Source organism: Phalacrocorax aristotelis, chromosome 1 (genome assembly GCF_949628215.1).
Source record: "Phalacrocorax aristotelis chromosome 1, bGulAri2.1, whole genome shotgun sequence".
Taxonomy (NCBI): Eukaryota; Metazoa; Chordata; class Aves; order Suliformes; family Phalacrocoracidae; genus Phalacrocorax; species Phalacrocorax aristotelis.
Window position 1 is genome coordinate 47,082,578 of NC_134276.1, and position 13,914 is coordinate 47,096,491.

Here is a 13,914-nt window from a genome sequence, read left to right on the forward strand (position 1 = left end):
ACTTTAATACCTACTCACCTGAAAACAGAAAAAAGAAAACTCAATAATCCAGTAAACAAGTAACAACAATAACATTCAAAATATAGACATCTAATATAAATCTCAGACAGATACTAGATCCATCCTTAACAATGTCTTTCAGGGAGTTTCTCCAATTCTTATTAAATGCAGGAACAGAAGCTACTTATCAGAAACCAGAACTCTATCATCACACTGTGTGTTTATGTGAGTTTTTATATCCAAAGCCAGGTTTATTTATTCATTTTATATCAGTGCACGTGCTCCAGCCCTAACTGTCCTCACGTTTGGCACAAAGCAGAGTTAAGTACGTTTGGTGTCATTCACTCTCAGTTGAAGAATCCCAGCTGAGCAGCTCTCCAGAGAGCAGTCTGAGAAAGAAGTGCCGGGACGGTGGGAAGCAATGGCCAAGCTGGCACCAAAGGAATTCCAGCTACTGATAAGCACTCTTTTTCTATTTCTGAGAAGCAGTCCCTCATGTATTCCAACATAGGACGTGATTCTAACTTGAAGCCCACAACACCAGTTTTCTGCAGGTAGGCCTCTGAGCTTTGTGTAAATAGATCACAGAACCATTCTACCCACTGCCATATCTGCTCAAGACACCTGCAAGACGGCATAGCAGTTAGTGAAGGTAAGAACGGGCCGACCACTGCCAATTAAGAGTAGTAATACTCAGAGCTCTACTTCGCCCATCTTACCTGCATATGGTTCATTACTTCTTGCTGAGAAGCCTTCTTCTGGTTCTACTACTAATGCTTTTAATACACAGTAAAGCACTCACTCATCACAAAATAAAACTAATCATGGTTTTAGGTGGCATTTCTAAAGTCCTGATTTTGAAACACTATGTTGTTTAAAACAAAACCAAAAAACTTACCTTTATTTTAGCAGTGTATTCACCCCTTCCTCCAAAAAGGCCGAGACCACCTAACAAAATATCCGTATCAGCACAGAAACGGATAGCTTCTACCGAGTGAGCTGAATAACCCCAGCCACCTCCATGACCTGCAGAAAAAAAACCCAACAAAAATACGGTTAATTTATCTTAGCCTTTTATTCCACAAGCTTGATCAGCTTGTGCTATAAAATTTTACTGTGTACATACTTTCAAATCTGTTAACAACGCTATAGTCTTCTTTAGAATAAACTTTCATTACTGCTTGAGTTTCCTCTTCTGTATTTGCTACGCCCATTTTTAAGTCCTGCATAGCAGCCAAAGTGTCAAGACAACCTAAAAGAAAGCAAAACCAAGAACAACTCAAAACTTCTTACTGTTGATTATAATCAGTGAAATGGAAATGAATACTAGTTAAAAAGATCAAAGCAACCTAACTGTTTTGTCCCTAAACTACATATATGCTACTGAATATCATTATAGCTTTCATTAGGTCAGGGGTCACCGCTGTAGAATCTCACGGTTCGTCACTGAAAATTGATTTCTTTTAATTTATTCATTTTCCAGAATAACAGGAAGCCTGATTAAGTCTACTTTGCAACATTTCCAATGGTAAATAAATTGCCAGCAACATCCTCACTGTTTTTTTTCCTTTTTACATTTCCCTTATTACCAAAAAAGAGTTAAGTAGTAACTGAATTATGGGCAGATCTGAGAGTCTTCAGAAAAGGCATTTTGTTTCATATACATGGGTACCTAACACACCTTGCTCTGACTCAGACACAAAAAAGTTCTGTTCAAGTTAAATTTTATCACATCTCTAACACACAACGAAAGGGGCAGGGCAAAGAACTGATTGCTCTTCACAATCAGCAAGTGAGCTAAAATAACTTCCAAAGCTGTGCCTTTAAGCACTGGGTATGCTGGGGTATGTTGCATATGACCAGTTTATACATGAACACAGTGGGATTATTTTTTGTTCTGGTAGCCTTTTTAAACTACAAAAGGAAATCATATTACTCTTAGTGCCCCATTATACAAAACTGCAAAGACTAAATTCTAATTTTAGATATTGCATTTACTTTAAAATAAAGAGTTTATTTAAGAGCACTTTTTTCCTGTCTTTTGGAGACCCCAGGTTAACTGAATAATACTGACTTTATTCCGCACACTGTCCAAAAACATAATCTAGAAAGGTCTTTTACTTTATTCTGACCTCTAGTAGCAGGTTCCATCAGAACTCTAAAATCCTCTAGCATCATGAAGATGGCAGAAGATAACTATTTTGATTAAAATTAATGCATATCAGCCAGATCATGCTAAGAGCAATGGTGAAAGATTACAAAGTAAAATTTTAACTCAAAAAAGTCAGAAAGCTGTTAGATTACAATTCAGTTATACATTAAGTGATGGTCCTTTATTTCATCTAAGCTTCTGACTCATCAACTATAAATGTATACCTAGAATGTGCAAAGCTGCATGAGATCTGGTGGTTAGAGCTTTGGAACCTGTTGGTAGAGCAAGTTCTGGACTCAAAATACTACACCGGGATTGCATGTCTGGAGCTGAGGGAAGTCTGGAATCGGCAACTACTGCGTTGTAACTCCACAGTTCCCTAGCATTTGGTCGAAACCTAGAGCAAGACAAAACAGAGTTAAAAAAACCTTTCACCACCTAAAAAAATACAAAAACCTAACTGATAATTAAATTTGATAAGATACTTAATGTAAAATGTAGATCTGCTAATACAAACTTTTAAAATTGAACATCATTACACCAAACACATATAAACTTCACTAGCTTAACACACTACCAAATAGAAAGACACAAAAACATTCTTATTGTACGTCAAGTCAAACAGTTATATTATGGGTTTATAAATTTCAGAAAATGTAAGACAATTTTCAATGCCAATAAATATTAAAACAGCATAATCTATTAAGAAGAAAGAAGTAACCAGCAAAGTACTAGATATAATGGCAGATGTGCTCAAAAATGATAAGGATGCCAAGTGAAAGTAAAAGGGTTACTCACCTTCAATTAAGAGTAAAAAACTTGAGAATTCCAACGATTTTTGTTTGGGCTTTTTAAAATGGATAACATCACCTTACGAGTATTTAAGGGATTATACAAAAGGGCAGCATAAATAAGGGAATACAAATACTTTCTATACTATAGATTAACATGGAGAAAAATAAAATAATAATAATAAAAATAAGTCTTTGATATCACTATGTAAAAGGAAGAAACAGTTAGAAGACATAGGCCCATGGAAGTGTTCTGAATAAGCATGAAAAGAATTTTGACTTGGCACACTGTTCTAAAAAATCCAAATGGGGCTAAGGTGGTCTGACAGACAAAGAAATAGTTTTAACTATAATATTATAAGACACCATATGTATTCAGGATTTCAACGAATTAGCAATGTGCAAGTTGATACACACACACACGAAAGAATTTATCCACTTGAATTTCACCACTAACTTACAAAGTCAAAGCTGTGAAATCTTAAAAATCCATGTAATCAACTACGCTGTCCCTCTGAACACAGAAACAGCACCCTTCATTTAAATAGGCATGAATAAAAATGCCCAGGAATAATAATATACAAAATATTTCACTACTAATAAGCATATTCATTAACATGTCTCTTCCTTACACTGTTTTGATATTTTCTACTAAACAAGAATGGGATATAACACAGAAATAAATGTGCACAGACTCCAAGAATCCACTCTTCAGTTAAGTATTTAAGGTCTAGATTTACATGTACTGTCCCCAAAATTTTGCAAGACAATGTAACACCTCAAACCATGTTTACCCATAATAATATCTTTAACATGTGACTTTGAACTTTCTCAAGCTGAATAACCATTCTGGTGTGTTAAATCAAGTTGAGTGTCATCACCTCCCCTGAAACTTGCTGCTTTCCCATGGCCATCAAAAACTGCATTTTTTGTAAATTGAGTCTTTCAGTGTGCTTTAATCACACTAATAATATCATGACTGAGAGCTTTAAGGGATGTGGGTGCTACTCTTCCTTATTTCAAATCTCAGCATAATTTAAGTAGGAACTGGTAGCTAGCTGATGAGAATCAAACGATCCTGGGGACGTGCATAATGCAGGACTACAGCCATCCAAACAACTTCAGAGGTCATAAAAGAACATGCCTAGCAAATATGCATACTCCAGTGTTAAGTGGCTATTAAGTTCTTGAATCTCAATTTTGGATTAACATCCAAAGTAGGATGCAAGCAGCCTTTGGACTCAGTGATCTTCTGAAAATATGTTCTTACATGACATTATCTTTCCCAGATGAATGCAGACTAGCTGGCTCCCCGCTTTATTCTACCTGTAAGCTGCTATTCTTGTTTTGCCTAAGTCTTCAAACAGTTTAAGCATCATCTATCACTTGCACTCAGATGACAGTCCAAATTTCTCTTCCAATTCCTGGCTAACATAGCTTTTAAATCATTATAGAAGAAATCAATGTTATGATTCTGTTTTGGAACAAGGGCTTATGATCTACACCTGCCGAAAGACTCCACTGGAAGCAATCATCCCCAAAGACTGAAATAAATCAACCGTAATTTGAACGTGTATGCCATCTAAGTAAGTATCTTTATTTTGACCTCTCGAAGTGTCAGAACTGAAAAAAGTATCATTACTCCACCCCTTCTCCTATTCAAGTCTTAATCACTAATGCCTTAGAGAAGGATGAAGATTTAAGACACAAGGTTGTGGAAGCTGGGTATGGCAAGAAAATCACAATATTCAGTAAAGTGTTAAATAGATGGAGGGAAGTAAGGGAAGAATAAAAAGAGTAAATAGGTGGCAAGGATTGGGGTCCCCCAAACATCATGAGACTGGAATGAGAATGATGCAAAAAAGAAAAGAAATCAAAAAAAAATCAGGCAAGAGAAGATGTTTGTTTGGGGCTTACTTGAACAAATCATCCGAAATTGTGGAAAAAAAAGATAAGTTTAAAAAAAATGTTTCATCTTCCATGTAGTAGGGAAATGAGCATAATCACATCTCCAGCCTCCCAAAATATTTTAAAAAGGATTTCTATACTATGACTTTAATAGCTATAATCCACACTTGCCTCCAAATAACATCATAGACAGGATCCAGACAGACACCAGAACCTTGAAGGTCTTCCTGCTCAGAATCATTGAATGTTTTGCAACTGCCATCTACTTTGTTTATCAGAAGACACTTAAAAGGAGGAGGTTCTGATATTGAAGCTGGTACCAAACCTAGATCAGGGAGCAAAAAGAGCAGAAAATCATGAAGACTCCACTCATTATGTGGCATTTTCTATGCATGAAGCATTAATGTAGTAGGGATGAACAGATATACTGCTACATCAAAAAATAAACCGTAGTAGGATTTAAGTGCAAGAAAAGTTCAGACTTCTACATCCCTGTTTTTAATAGAATTACATTTCTAAAGAATCATCATGTGCAGTATAACTAAAAAGTCAATATATTTTAACTCCCTCCATTCACATTTTTGACTTGCTGTTCTATTGTTTGTGTGACAAAAGCTCTTTTTCTCCAATACTTCTGTAAGTATTTAAAATATTCTAGAAGAGTTCTTGCCTATTATATGCCTGCTTGCAAATATCTCTGATGTAGCAAGCACATGAGAATTAATGAGAGCTTCGTCGATCCGGAGAAAAGTCTGGTCTCCACTCGCTCCAATCCATGTTGCTTTGCGTCCATATTTAGAGCCTATATTAGGCATAGGTGCTGGTTTTGCATTCCAGTAGGGCATATCCAGAATTGGTCTACCAAGCTGACCTTTCTATAGAGAGAATGCAAGAATTAGTAATTAACAGTAAGTCTCAAAGATGAACAAGTTACTTGGATAGTTTCAACATACAAAATTAGTAATCTGGAAGAGATAGCTTACCACAACATTACCTTCAAAAAGCAACGGCTGCTCTAAGTGAAGCGTTACATGTTTAAATACAAGGAACAAGTTATTAACAGATACTGTGCTCCCTATTCAGTTAGGTTTTTGAATGAACTCTTTTTTTTTTTTTTAAATGCAATTCAAATTCTCCATGATGGATAACCCTCCTTTCCATCTTCAGAGTCAGATATAAAAGCATTTTTCTCTTTCAGTACTCAATATCCAAGTAGCTATAGTGCTAAATAAGGAATGAATTAACGGGGGGCGGGGGGGAATCTACGTATCAGGCTCCATCTGCCTCACTCAGGCAAAGCAAATTCACTGCAGGCTAATGAAGTCAAGGCAACTTCTTATTTAAAATTGCAAGAGAGAAGAAACAGATATGTACAGCAAATACCCTCTGTCCAGCATGTTAATCATCTCTCTCTCTACATAACACTGTATGTAAGTAAACTTAGTGAAGACATTTTCAAGAAACATGCTTGCTTTTGAGCTTGTCTTGACTTTATGAGGCTTTCAATAAACTTTCAAGCATTACAATATTAAAACCAGATGCATAGAGCAGGTGGTCTAAATACGGTCTAAATTTATTTTTTCTTTTAGGAAAAGAAAAAACCTTCAGTCAGCAGACAGGCTTTTAAATCCTATTTTGGAGAGTGATTTTGGTTCTTCAGGGGCTAAGTTTCATGGCAAGTCAACAAAGCTTAAACCTTCATATGTCCAAGTCACTTTTGACAGTAACATGGACACCAAAGCTCTTCCCTGAAGTGTGAAAAAACCAACAAAATATTACCTAATGGAAGTGCCATCTTGTGTAACACTTAATTCAAAACCTGATTCCCAAATTCTAAAAATATCAGTCTTTACTTTTGAAGTTGTTTTTTTTTGTAAAAATACAGATTTCAAAAGTTCTTCTTTTGAAGAATTTCTCTTCTGCCATGTTCGGCATTACCCAGTTTTTAAAGCATGTAAAAATAGCTTAGTGCCTATAATCCAGCTTTTGCCAAAAGGCCATTAGTGGAAAAGCATGAACAATAGATGACACCGGAGAGATTGCAGTGAGGGGGTATTTGCAAAGACAGGGAGGCATGAAGGCCTGAAGTCAGGACAAAGGGGAACTAAATGATGTTCAAGTGCTTATTCAGTGAATATAAGAATGGATTCCACATGGACACAGCAGAACATGCACCATGTGGATATGGAAGAAGAGTACCAGAGTTATGCTGTGTCACACTGAGCAATAATCTTCCCTCAAGTGTAAGCATAACTTCTGCAACTCATTGCTTTCTACAAAAGAAAGCAGGACATCTATTTTTCCTAACACATGCAGACAGACAGGTAAAAGAATATGCAATAGATACTTATTTGCAATCAAGCTTGCAACAGTAAGACTTTGAGAAAACTGGTGCACCTTATAAAATAATGAGTTTTAAATCACCTTCTTCATTAAAACATAAAAACCACCAAGAATTTCTAGCATCATGCTTTTCTAACCACAACAATATTAGGGGCCACATTTTTAAGCGTAACAGACACAAAAGACATGCAGAAGTCATGAGTAGTTCTATAAGAGCAAGTATAAGCAAACTGTTTTGAAAGGTCTTTGAACAATATTAACTACTACCTTATTCCCATTAATAAATATTATTATTTCCTTACTGAGAAACTTCCAAATGTGAAAACCTGGCCATCCATTAAGAGAATAGCTGTGTGGTTGCTCCCAGCAGTAACCTGTGTACTAGGACCCGGTAATGCTTGCACCAAAGTGGGACATCCCCTATATCAAAATAAATTAATTTTGTATCAATACGTGTTTATGCAACATTTAACACATACATTAGTATTATAAGGATTTCAATCACTGGGAAATATCTTCACATATTATATGGCATCAGAGTCAAGCAACATCTTACATATTAAATGAACAGAGGTTTGAAAGACTACTGGATATTTAAGTTTATGTCCTCTTGCTGCAGGGAACTAAACCAAGTACCCTCTCTTCGCTCGAATTCAGAAATTAGCATAGAATAAAAATGGTTAGTTTAATATATCATTGTAGGATTACATTAATGTTACTGTAGTTACACTAATATATATGTATATGTATATAAAATATATTGCAGTGTAAATGTAAAAGAATTCTGTAGTGAGGATGCTGGTTAAGCACTAAACCAAACTGTGTGCATCAAGAAGCAATCAAAGCCTTACACAGTTGGTACCCTAGTAAAACTACCAGAAGCAAAACAGAGATGGCCCTCTTGAGATCACTGTCTAGAGAATAATAAAAGAAAGAGAAGGTTTACCCACCTGCATCAGCTTTGTAATGGAGAATAAGGCATTAAAGAACTGCTCTCCATCAAACTCATAGACTCAGGAAAGAAAAAACCTCTCAGAATTGTCTTCCAGAAAGATCTGAGAGTCTAACCCGTGTGCCTCCCAAATACAGACAGGTATAAGAAAATAAACTTCCCATTCGTGTAAAAACAAAGGAAAAAAACCCCGACAGTATGTCCAAGAAGCGAAGAAAGAAAACTTGGAAGTGATGACTTAGAGTAGGCATAGCAGAAAAGATAAAAAGAGAGAAGTATGAGTTACTAAAACTAAAATTTTTATCTCAATCTCAAAGTCAACAGGAGCCTTCAAGAACTGTATCAGACTTTGATTTCCCTAATGAATGTCTCCCTAGACTTCAAATTTATTGTGGACTTAGAAAGACTGTGAACTTAAAGAACAAGTTATTCCCAAAGAACTCTATGTTTGGGAACTCTGCCACCAGAGAACAGCAGCACTATTTAAACTTACTTTTAAACACACACTTTCAAAGTAGGTTAATCTAAAATAAGAACAGGTTGTCCTATGCTGGAATTAAAAAAAAAAAGAAAGCTTCAACCCCACAGTTACCTAGTGATTGTTTAGCAGCTGATGTGCAAAATGATGTTCACATTCTGGTTTTGGCTGAATTGCAGGCAAAACAGAAGTCAAGAAAGTAGGAGGAAGGACAGACAGCATGTGTTCAGTGGGGAAAGTGAAAGAGTAGGTGGGAAGATATGAACATATGGAAATGTGGAATAGAGGAATATAGCATGAAGATAGGTTGACGACCTGAAGGAGAGGGAACACAGGTATATTGAAATAAATTACTCCTTCATGGTGAATGTAGCTTCCAGTGGGTGACTCTAATGGAGATTGAGAGACTGAAGGGTAGCATAAAATTTGGTAAAGGATGCACAACATGACCTTCATAAATTTAGAAGCCTTTGTTAGTCTATAGGCACACGGGTTTGGACACTGGTAAGGTTATACACAGACACACAGGGCAAAGTCTAGCAGCTCCAATGATGAAACATTTTAAAAACAGAAGAAACATTAGATTTGCCTCCCATTAACTTTAAGGAGGCTCAAAAACACACTGAGGCAGAAACAAAACTTAATTAAGAACTAATCCAAAATCATTCCTGTTAGAGGGAAATATTTTGATCAAAGTTTTTTTTTTTTCTCCCTCAAAATTATGATAGCTGCAGGCATGGAATTATCAATCCTATGGTTTTTTTTTTTTAAAAAAAGTGAGAGTTTCATCTATTTGATGCATAAAAGCTAAGCTATTATCACCAAAACTATTATCTTTCTCTTTTGCCAATTGATTCCATCAGCAACATTATTTGAACGCTGTGTATGTATTCCCTTGGCGGCAGCAGCATAAAACCAGACAAGCAACTAAGGTAGAGAGATATGTTATCCTCTTAAATAGCTCTTTTATTCAGATCACGTAGCTTTTGGAATGGTCAACTACAGCATATCAACTAAAGAAATGAACAGGAAAAAGCTTAAGACACTTAACTACGCCAAAAAATAAAGTAAAATTACAGAAAAATAGTTTTCGCTTCATGAAAGTATGAAGGATTGGGAAACTACAATAAGCCAGTTTGATGCATATGGAATTTAAAGCCTGTGATACTATTGAGTATTTCTCTATCCCTTTTAAACACAACACAGAAAAGCTTAGCATAGACACATTCGAGTCTGAGAGACTCTGAACAAAGTTTTCACAACCCATGTTTCTCCATTTGAATGGGAGAAAGCAAGAAGTATTCTTCTGGGATGGAGTAGAAGGACACAGCAGTGTCAAACTCACAGATTATTTGGCTTCTGGTTATGACACAGATCAATCACAAAAGACCAACCACACCAACATAGACAGTAACCCGAGATCCCTTGGGAAAATGTAAGATTGCTGAATGAAAAACAGCAGATATGCACGCATCAGCTAACTCCAGGTCCTGCAGAAGGTCCAAATGCATTTTGGCTGTCCACACCAAACCCCTCTTCCATCCTGAAGGGTAAGCATTTCTGGGAGCAGACCTGGTCTTTGCAAACTCGTCCTGCATTAACTGTTCGAACAATCGCTGTCCGTGGTACTTATCCAGGCAACAACTGGCTGTCCGGTCTGGCAAGATGTCACTGGGGGCAGCTGACCGTGGTGCTGTAAATTCAGGGTCACCATGGGCTGGTACTGCGTAATGGGTAAAAGGAAACCAGTAGTAACTTCTGTCAAGTGCAGGCAGAGTTGATTAAAAAAATAAAAGGGGATTTTTAGATTTTAGAGGTAACTGGAAGTTTGGCGAAAAGATGTAAATAAGACCTGCATTGCACCACTGAAGTAAAATAATCAGACAATGCACCTAGAAACATGGTCCTGTCAAACAGAGGTGATACAACACTTGTTCCCCCTCCCCAGAGATACTAACAGTATATAATCTCTACACTTGGTCTTCAAAGACAAGATAGCTGACTGTCCATGGAAGGTCTGCTCAGTTTTCTTCCACGTCATTGTTTAACCTCTGGAAGCAAAATCACATCAGGATTGTCTTACTTCAGTTGTTCCATTTCTGAAGCTTGACTGCCAGATCATGTACTTGCTAATGTACTGCTGAAGTCAACAGTTTGTACACAAAATGCAAGCAAATTTTGAACAATAGTAGAAAGATCCTGGAGTTTTAAGCCCCAGCTTCTTGAGACAAGCATCAGCAATAAACAGGCCTTTGCTTACCTGAAGTTAAGACATGCTATTTTTCACCAAGACTAGATATTGCAAAGCATTTCTTGCTTCCACTGAGTTTCTATCCGCCAGCATCTAATTTGAGAATATAAGCAGAGACTGACAAATCCTTCATGTCATGAATAGCTCATCAACATCTGTCACTGGGGATCTTACAGAAGAAAGCCTTTGCAGACTAGTTAGTGGCTCCAGCATACTGACATGGAAAAAATGGCCTCCCAGGAACCAGATCACTTGGCCATCTGTGAATGCCTGAAGTCTTTGCTGGAGAAAAAAATGACACCAGCTTGTGCATATTGCTTGTTCATCGACACCACTGCAGTTCTATTAATGGTTTATTGAGAACAAAATTGTCCTGTTCATCCGCTTTTTTATTTGCTTGGGTGCACAAAGAAGTCTTAAGTCCTTCTAGGGTATGGAATATGCCCCATTCCTACTGGATTAGGAAGAAGAATTTCTGGTGTTTACCATACTCCAATAGAGACTCCAGAATCCCCTTAGTTAAGCAGAAAGGCATGTCTAGACAGGTGCATAGAACTCAAAACTTAAGCATTTTCAAGACTTTTGAAAATATAGTCTCACTACTAAATCTTTATACTGCAAGACAGAAGTCTCTGAAAGGGTAAGTCATCAATTGCTGCCCAGGAACTTCCATCATTGCTTCATCTGGCAATGAAGATGGTGTTCTCAGATGAAAATGAGAGTTCCTGCATTTTCCCTGACAGGTCTTGTTTCCAGGGGCTCCCAGTATTTAGATATACTAGCTAGGCTGCCTAAATATTACTACTTTTTTTATTCTCCCCTCTCTGTTTCCTAGAAGCACAGTAGGGTATCAGATCCTGGATTCAGAAGATGATGGACTTCCTGAGGTCAATACCCGCAATGTGACACACTGCATGACTGACATACCACTGACCTGGCTGGAGCTGGCCATCTGAGCACCACTGCATCCCAACTGAGGTGGAACTCTGCATAAGGATTCCCTGTTTCCTTCTCTGAATCCCTTACTGTGAGGACAGAGGAGAGATCTCTACTTAAAGCTGGAAAAAGAAGTACATCAATGAGGAAATTATCATTTGAATGATGGTGCTAAACAGCAATATAGTACTACAGCCAGTTCTCATGCACAGGACCTACTCCAAACTTCTTCAAGGCTTTTTTTCAGACACTCTCTAGGGTCTGTTGTAGAACGATAAAAAGGCCAGTGCCAAGTCACTTGTACCTCCTCAGCTTCTAGGCCTGGTCAAGCACTATCCTTTGGCACAGGATGTTTCACGTTCTCTTCTAGGATCTCACCTGGAACTACATTTGGTTTCCATCCAGTTTCTGTCTAAATAAGCAACAGATGTAGGGTTTACTGCCTGAAACTCTGACAGATATAGCAGATAGCTCCGATGCCTTCAGAAAAGCCAAGCGATTTCACTGAAGTTGGAAATAGGAGACAGTAAGTTATCAGTACAAATGCCACTGCTCTTTGTACCTCTTCAGTCTTTAGGACAGAAACTGGCCTTATTCTAGTAGTGGCTTGAATTGCCAGCTAAAGCACTTGTAGCTTGGAACAAGTATCCAAGAATTTCCAGAAACAAAACCAGAGTACTTATCTGTGATATGGCTCTACCATAGGCAGAAACACAGACTGCATTCACCAGTCCAATGCAAACTGAGTAGGTGTAATAATTTAGAGACTACCATTAGGCACAGCAGTCAATACAAAGTAACACTTCCAGTAAACTGTCTTTCTTCCTTCCCTCTCCCCCTTTTCTTTAGTGAATCCAGTGAAAGTTTTAAGATGATGAAGATTTCTTCAGAAACTTGACAAAAGAAATCATTTGGAAGAGATTAGGATGACAGATGTTCAGTAATTTTCATCTCACTGTTACAAGATAAATGACAGAACTGAAGACAGGCCATGGATGCTCCACTCTGTATGCCTCTTACATAAGGATACTGGGCATTACTGGATATACACGAAGCCTCAATGATTCCTATTACTCAAAATTCCCTGCCTTGTGTGTTATATGGTATATGCATGTGCCCAAAGAACAACATTATTACATTTCCTTTTATGGCAGGACACTGATTTTTTTTTACTTTAGTGAGTAGATAAGATACTAAGGCTAAGATTGAGCTTCACATTAAAGACACCTGTATTGAATTATCTATGCTCTCACTGTAGTCAATGGAGATCAGGATGATAAAGTTTACAGAGCTACTGAGTATACCTAAAGTAGATAAGTAGTGGGTGGTTAGTCAAATAGCTCTCCACACTCTTGACTTCTCTATTTCCATTGACCACAAAGAAAGCACATACCACTCTCAAGCTGACATTCAAAGTAAGCGTCTACAAAATGCAGCTGAGAACCAGGCTTAGTGACTTAATTTTCCAGATTAATAATAAATAAAAACTATATTTTTATAACTGGACTACTGCCAATGGTGTAACAAACAGGTTGATCTAGGTTTACAACAACATATGATTTCAATTATTGCACATGTAGTATTTTTCAGAAATAATGAAATCTTAATGAGATTTCAATGTCATTCTCTCATATATGTAGGGAAAATTGAAGAGACAGAAGCATTTCAAACTCACTTATCAAAGCTATGCTAATAACTATGCACAAAAGCCTTCATTACTAAAAAAATTACTTACAGAGTACAACAGTATCTATACTTTATCCAGAGGTTACGGGGAATAAGTAAAGAGTAAGAGCTTATCAACTTATTTTGGGCAATATTTGAGCTTTCACACTTGCCAGTTACAGAGAAACAGACATTCAGCCACTTTCTATGCAGCAGTTCATCAATACAGAATCACGTCCTTTAATTACCAGCTCACCGGGAATTAACATCACCATGTCCAAGTTGCCCATGCTGCCCATATCCGAATGTGTAAACATCACCATTCTCCATCAAAACCACTGAAAAACAAAGAAAGAGGAAGAATATTTTTCTGACACGCACATGTTAGCGTGGCACTGCACCAGCGCTGGTTAGCCCTTCTGAGGAGCACAGTTAACG

General features: G+C 37.3%; 1 protein-coding gene across 50 annotated transcripts in view; it reads right to left on the bottom strand.

Moving 5' to 3' along the window:
* The window catches only part of MYCBP2 (MYC binding protein 2), a 208,207-nt gene that overhangs the window by 107,266 nt on the left and 87,027 nt on the right, over positions 1-13,914 (bottom strand). For all 50 annotated transcript variants that reach the window (XM_075088952.1, XM_075089039.1, XM_075089209.1 and 47 more), the window contains 7 exons: positions 13,733-13,814; positions 7,497-7,614; positions 5,522-5,726; positions 5,023-5,176; positions 2,377-2,549; positions 1,127-1,252; positions 899-1,026 (listed from right to left, as the gene is read on the bottom strand). In XM_075088952.1, the coding sequence (XP_074945053.1) occupies positions 899-1,026; positions 1,127-1,252; positions 2,377-2,549; positions 5,023-5,176; positions 5,522-5,726; positions 7,497-7,614; positions 13,733-13,814 (986 nt within the window). The remainder of the gene's footprint in view (positions 1-898; positions 1,027-1,126; positions 1,253-2,376; positions 2,550-5,022; positions 5,177-5,521; positions 5,727-7,496; positions 7,615-13,732; positions 13,815-13,914) is intronic.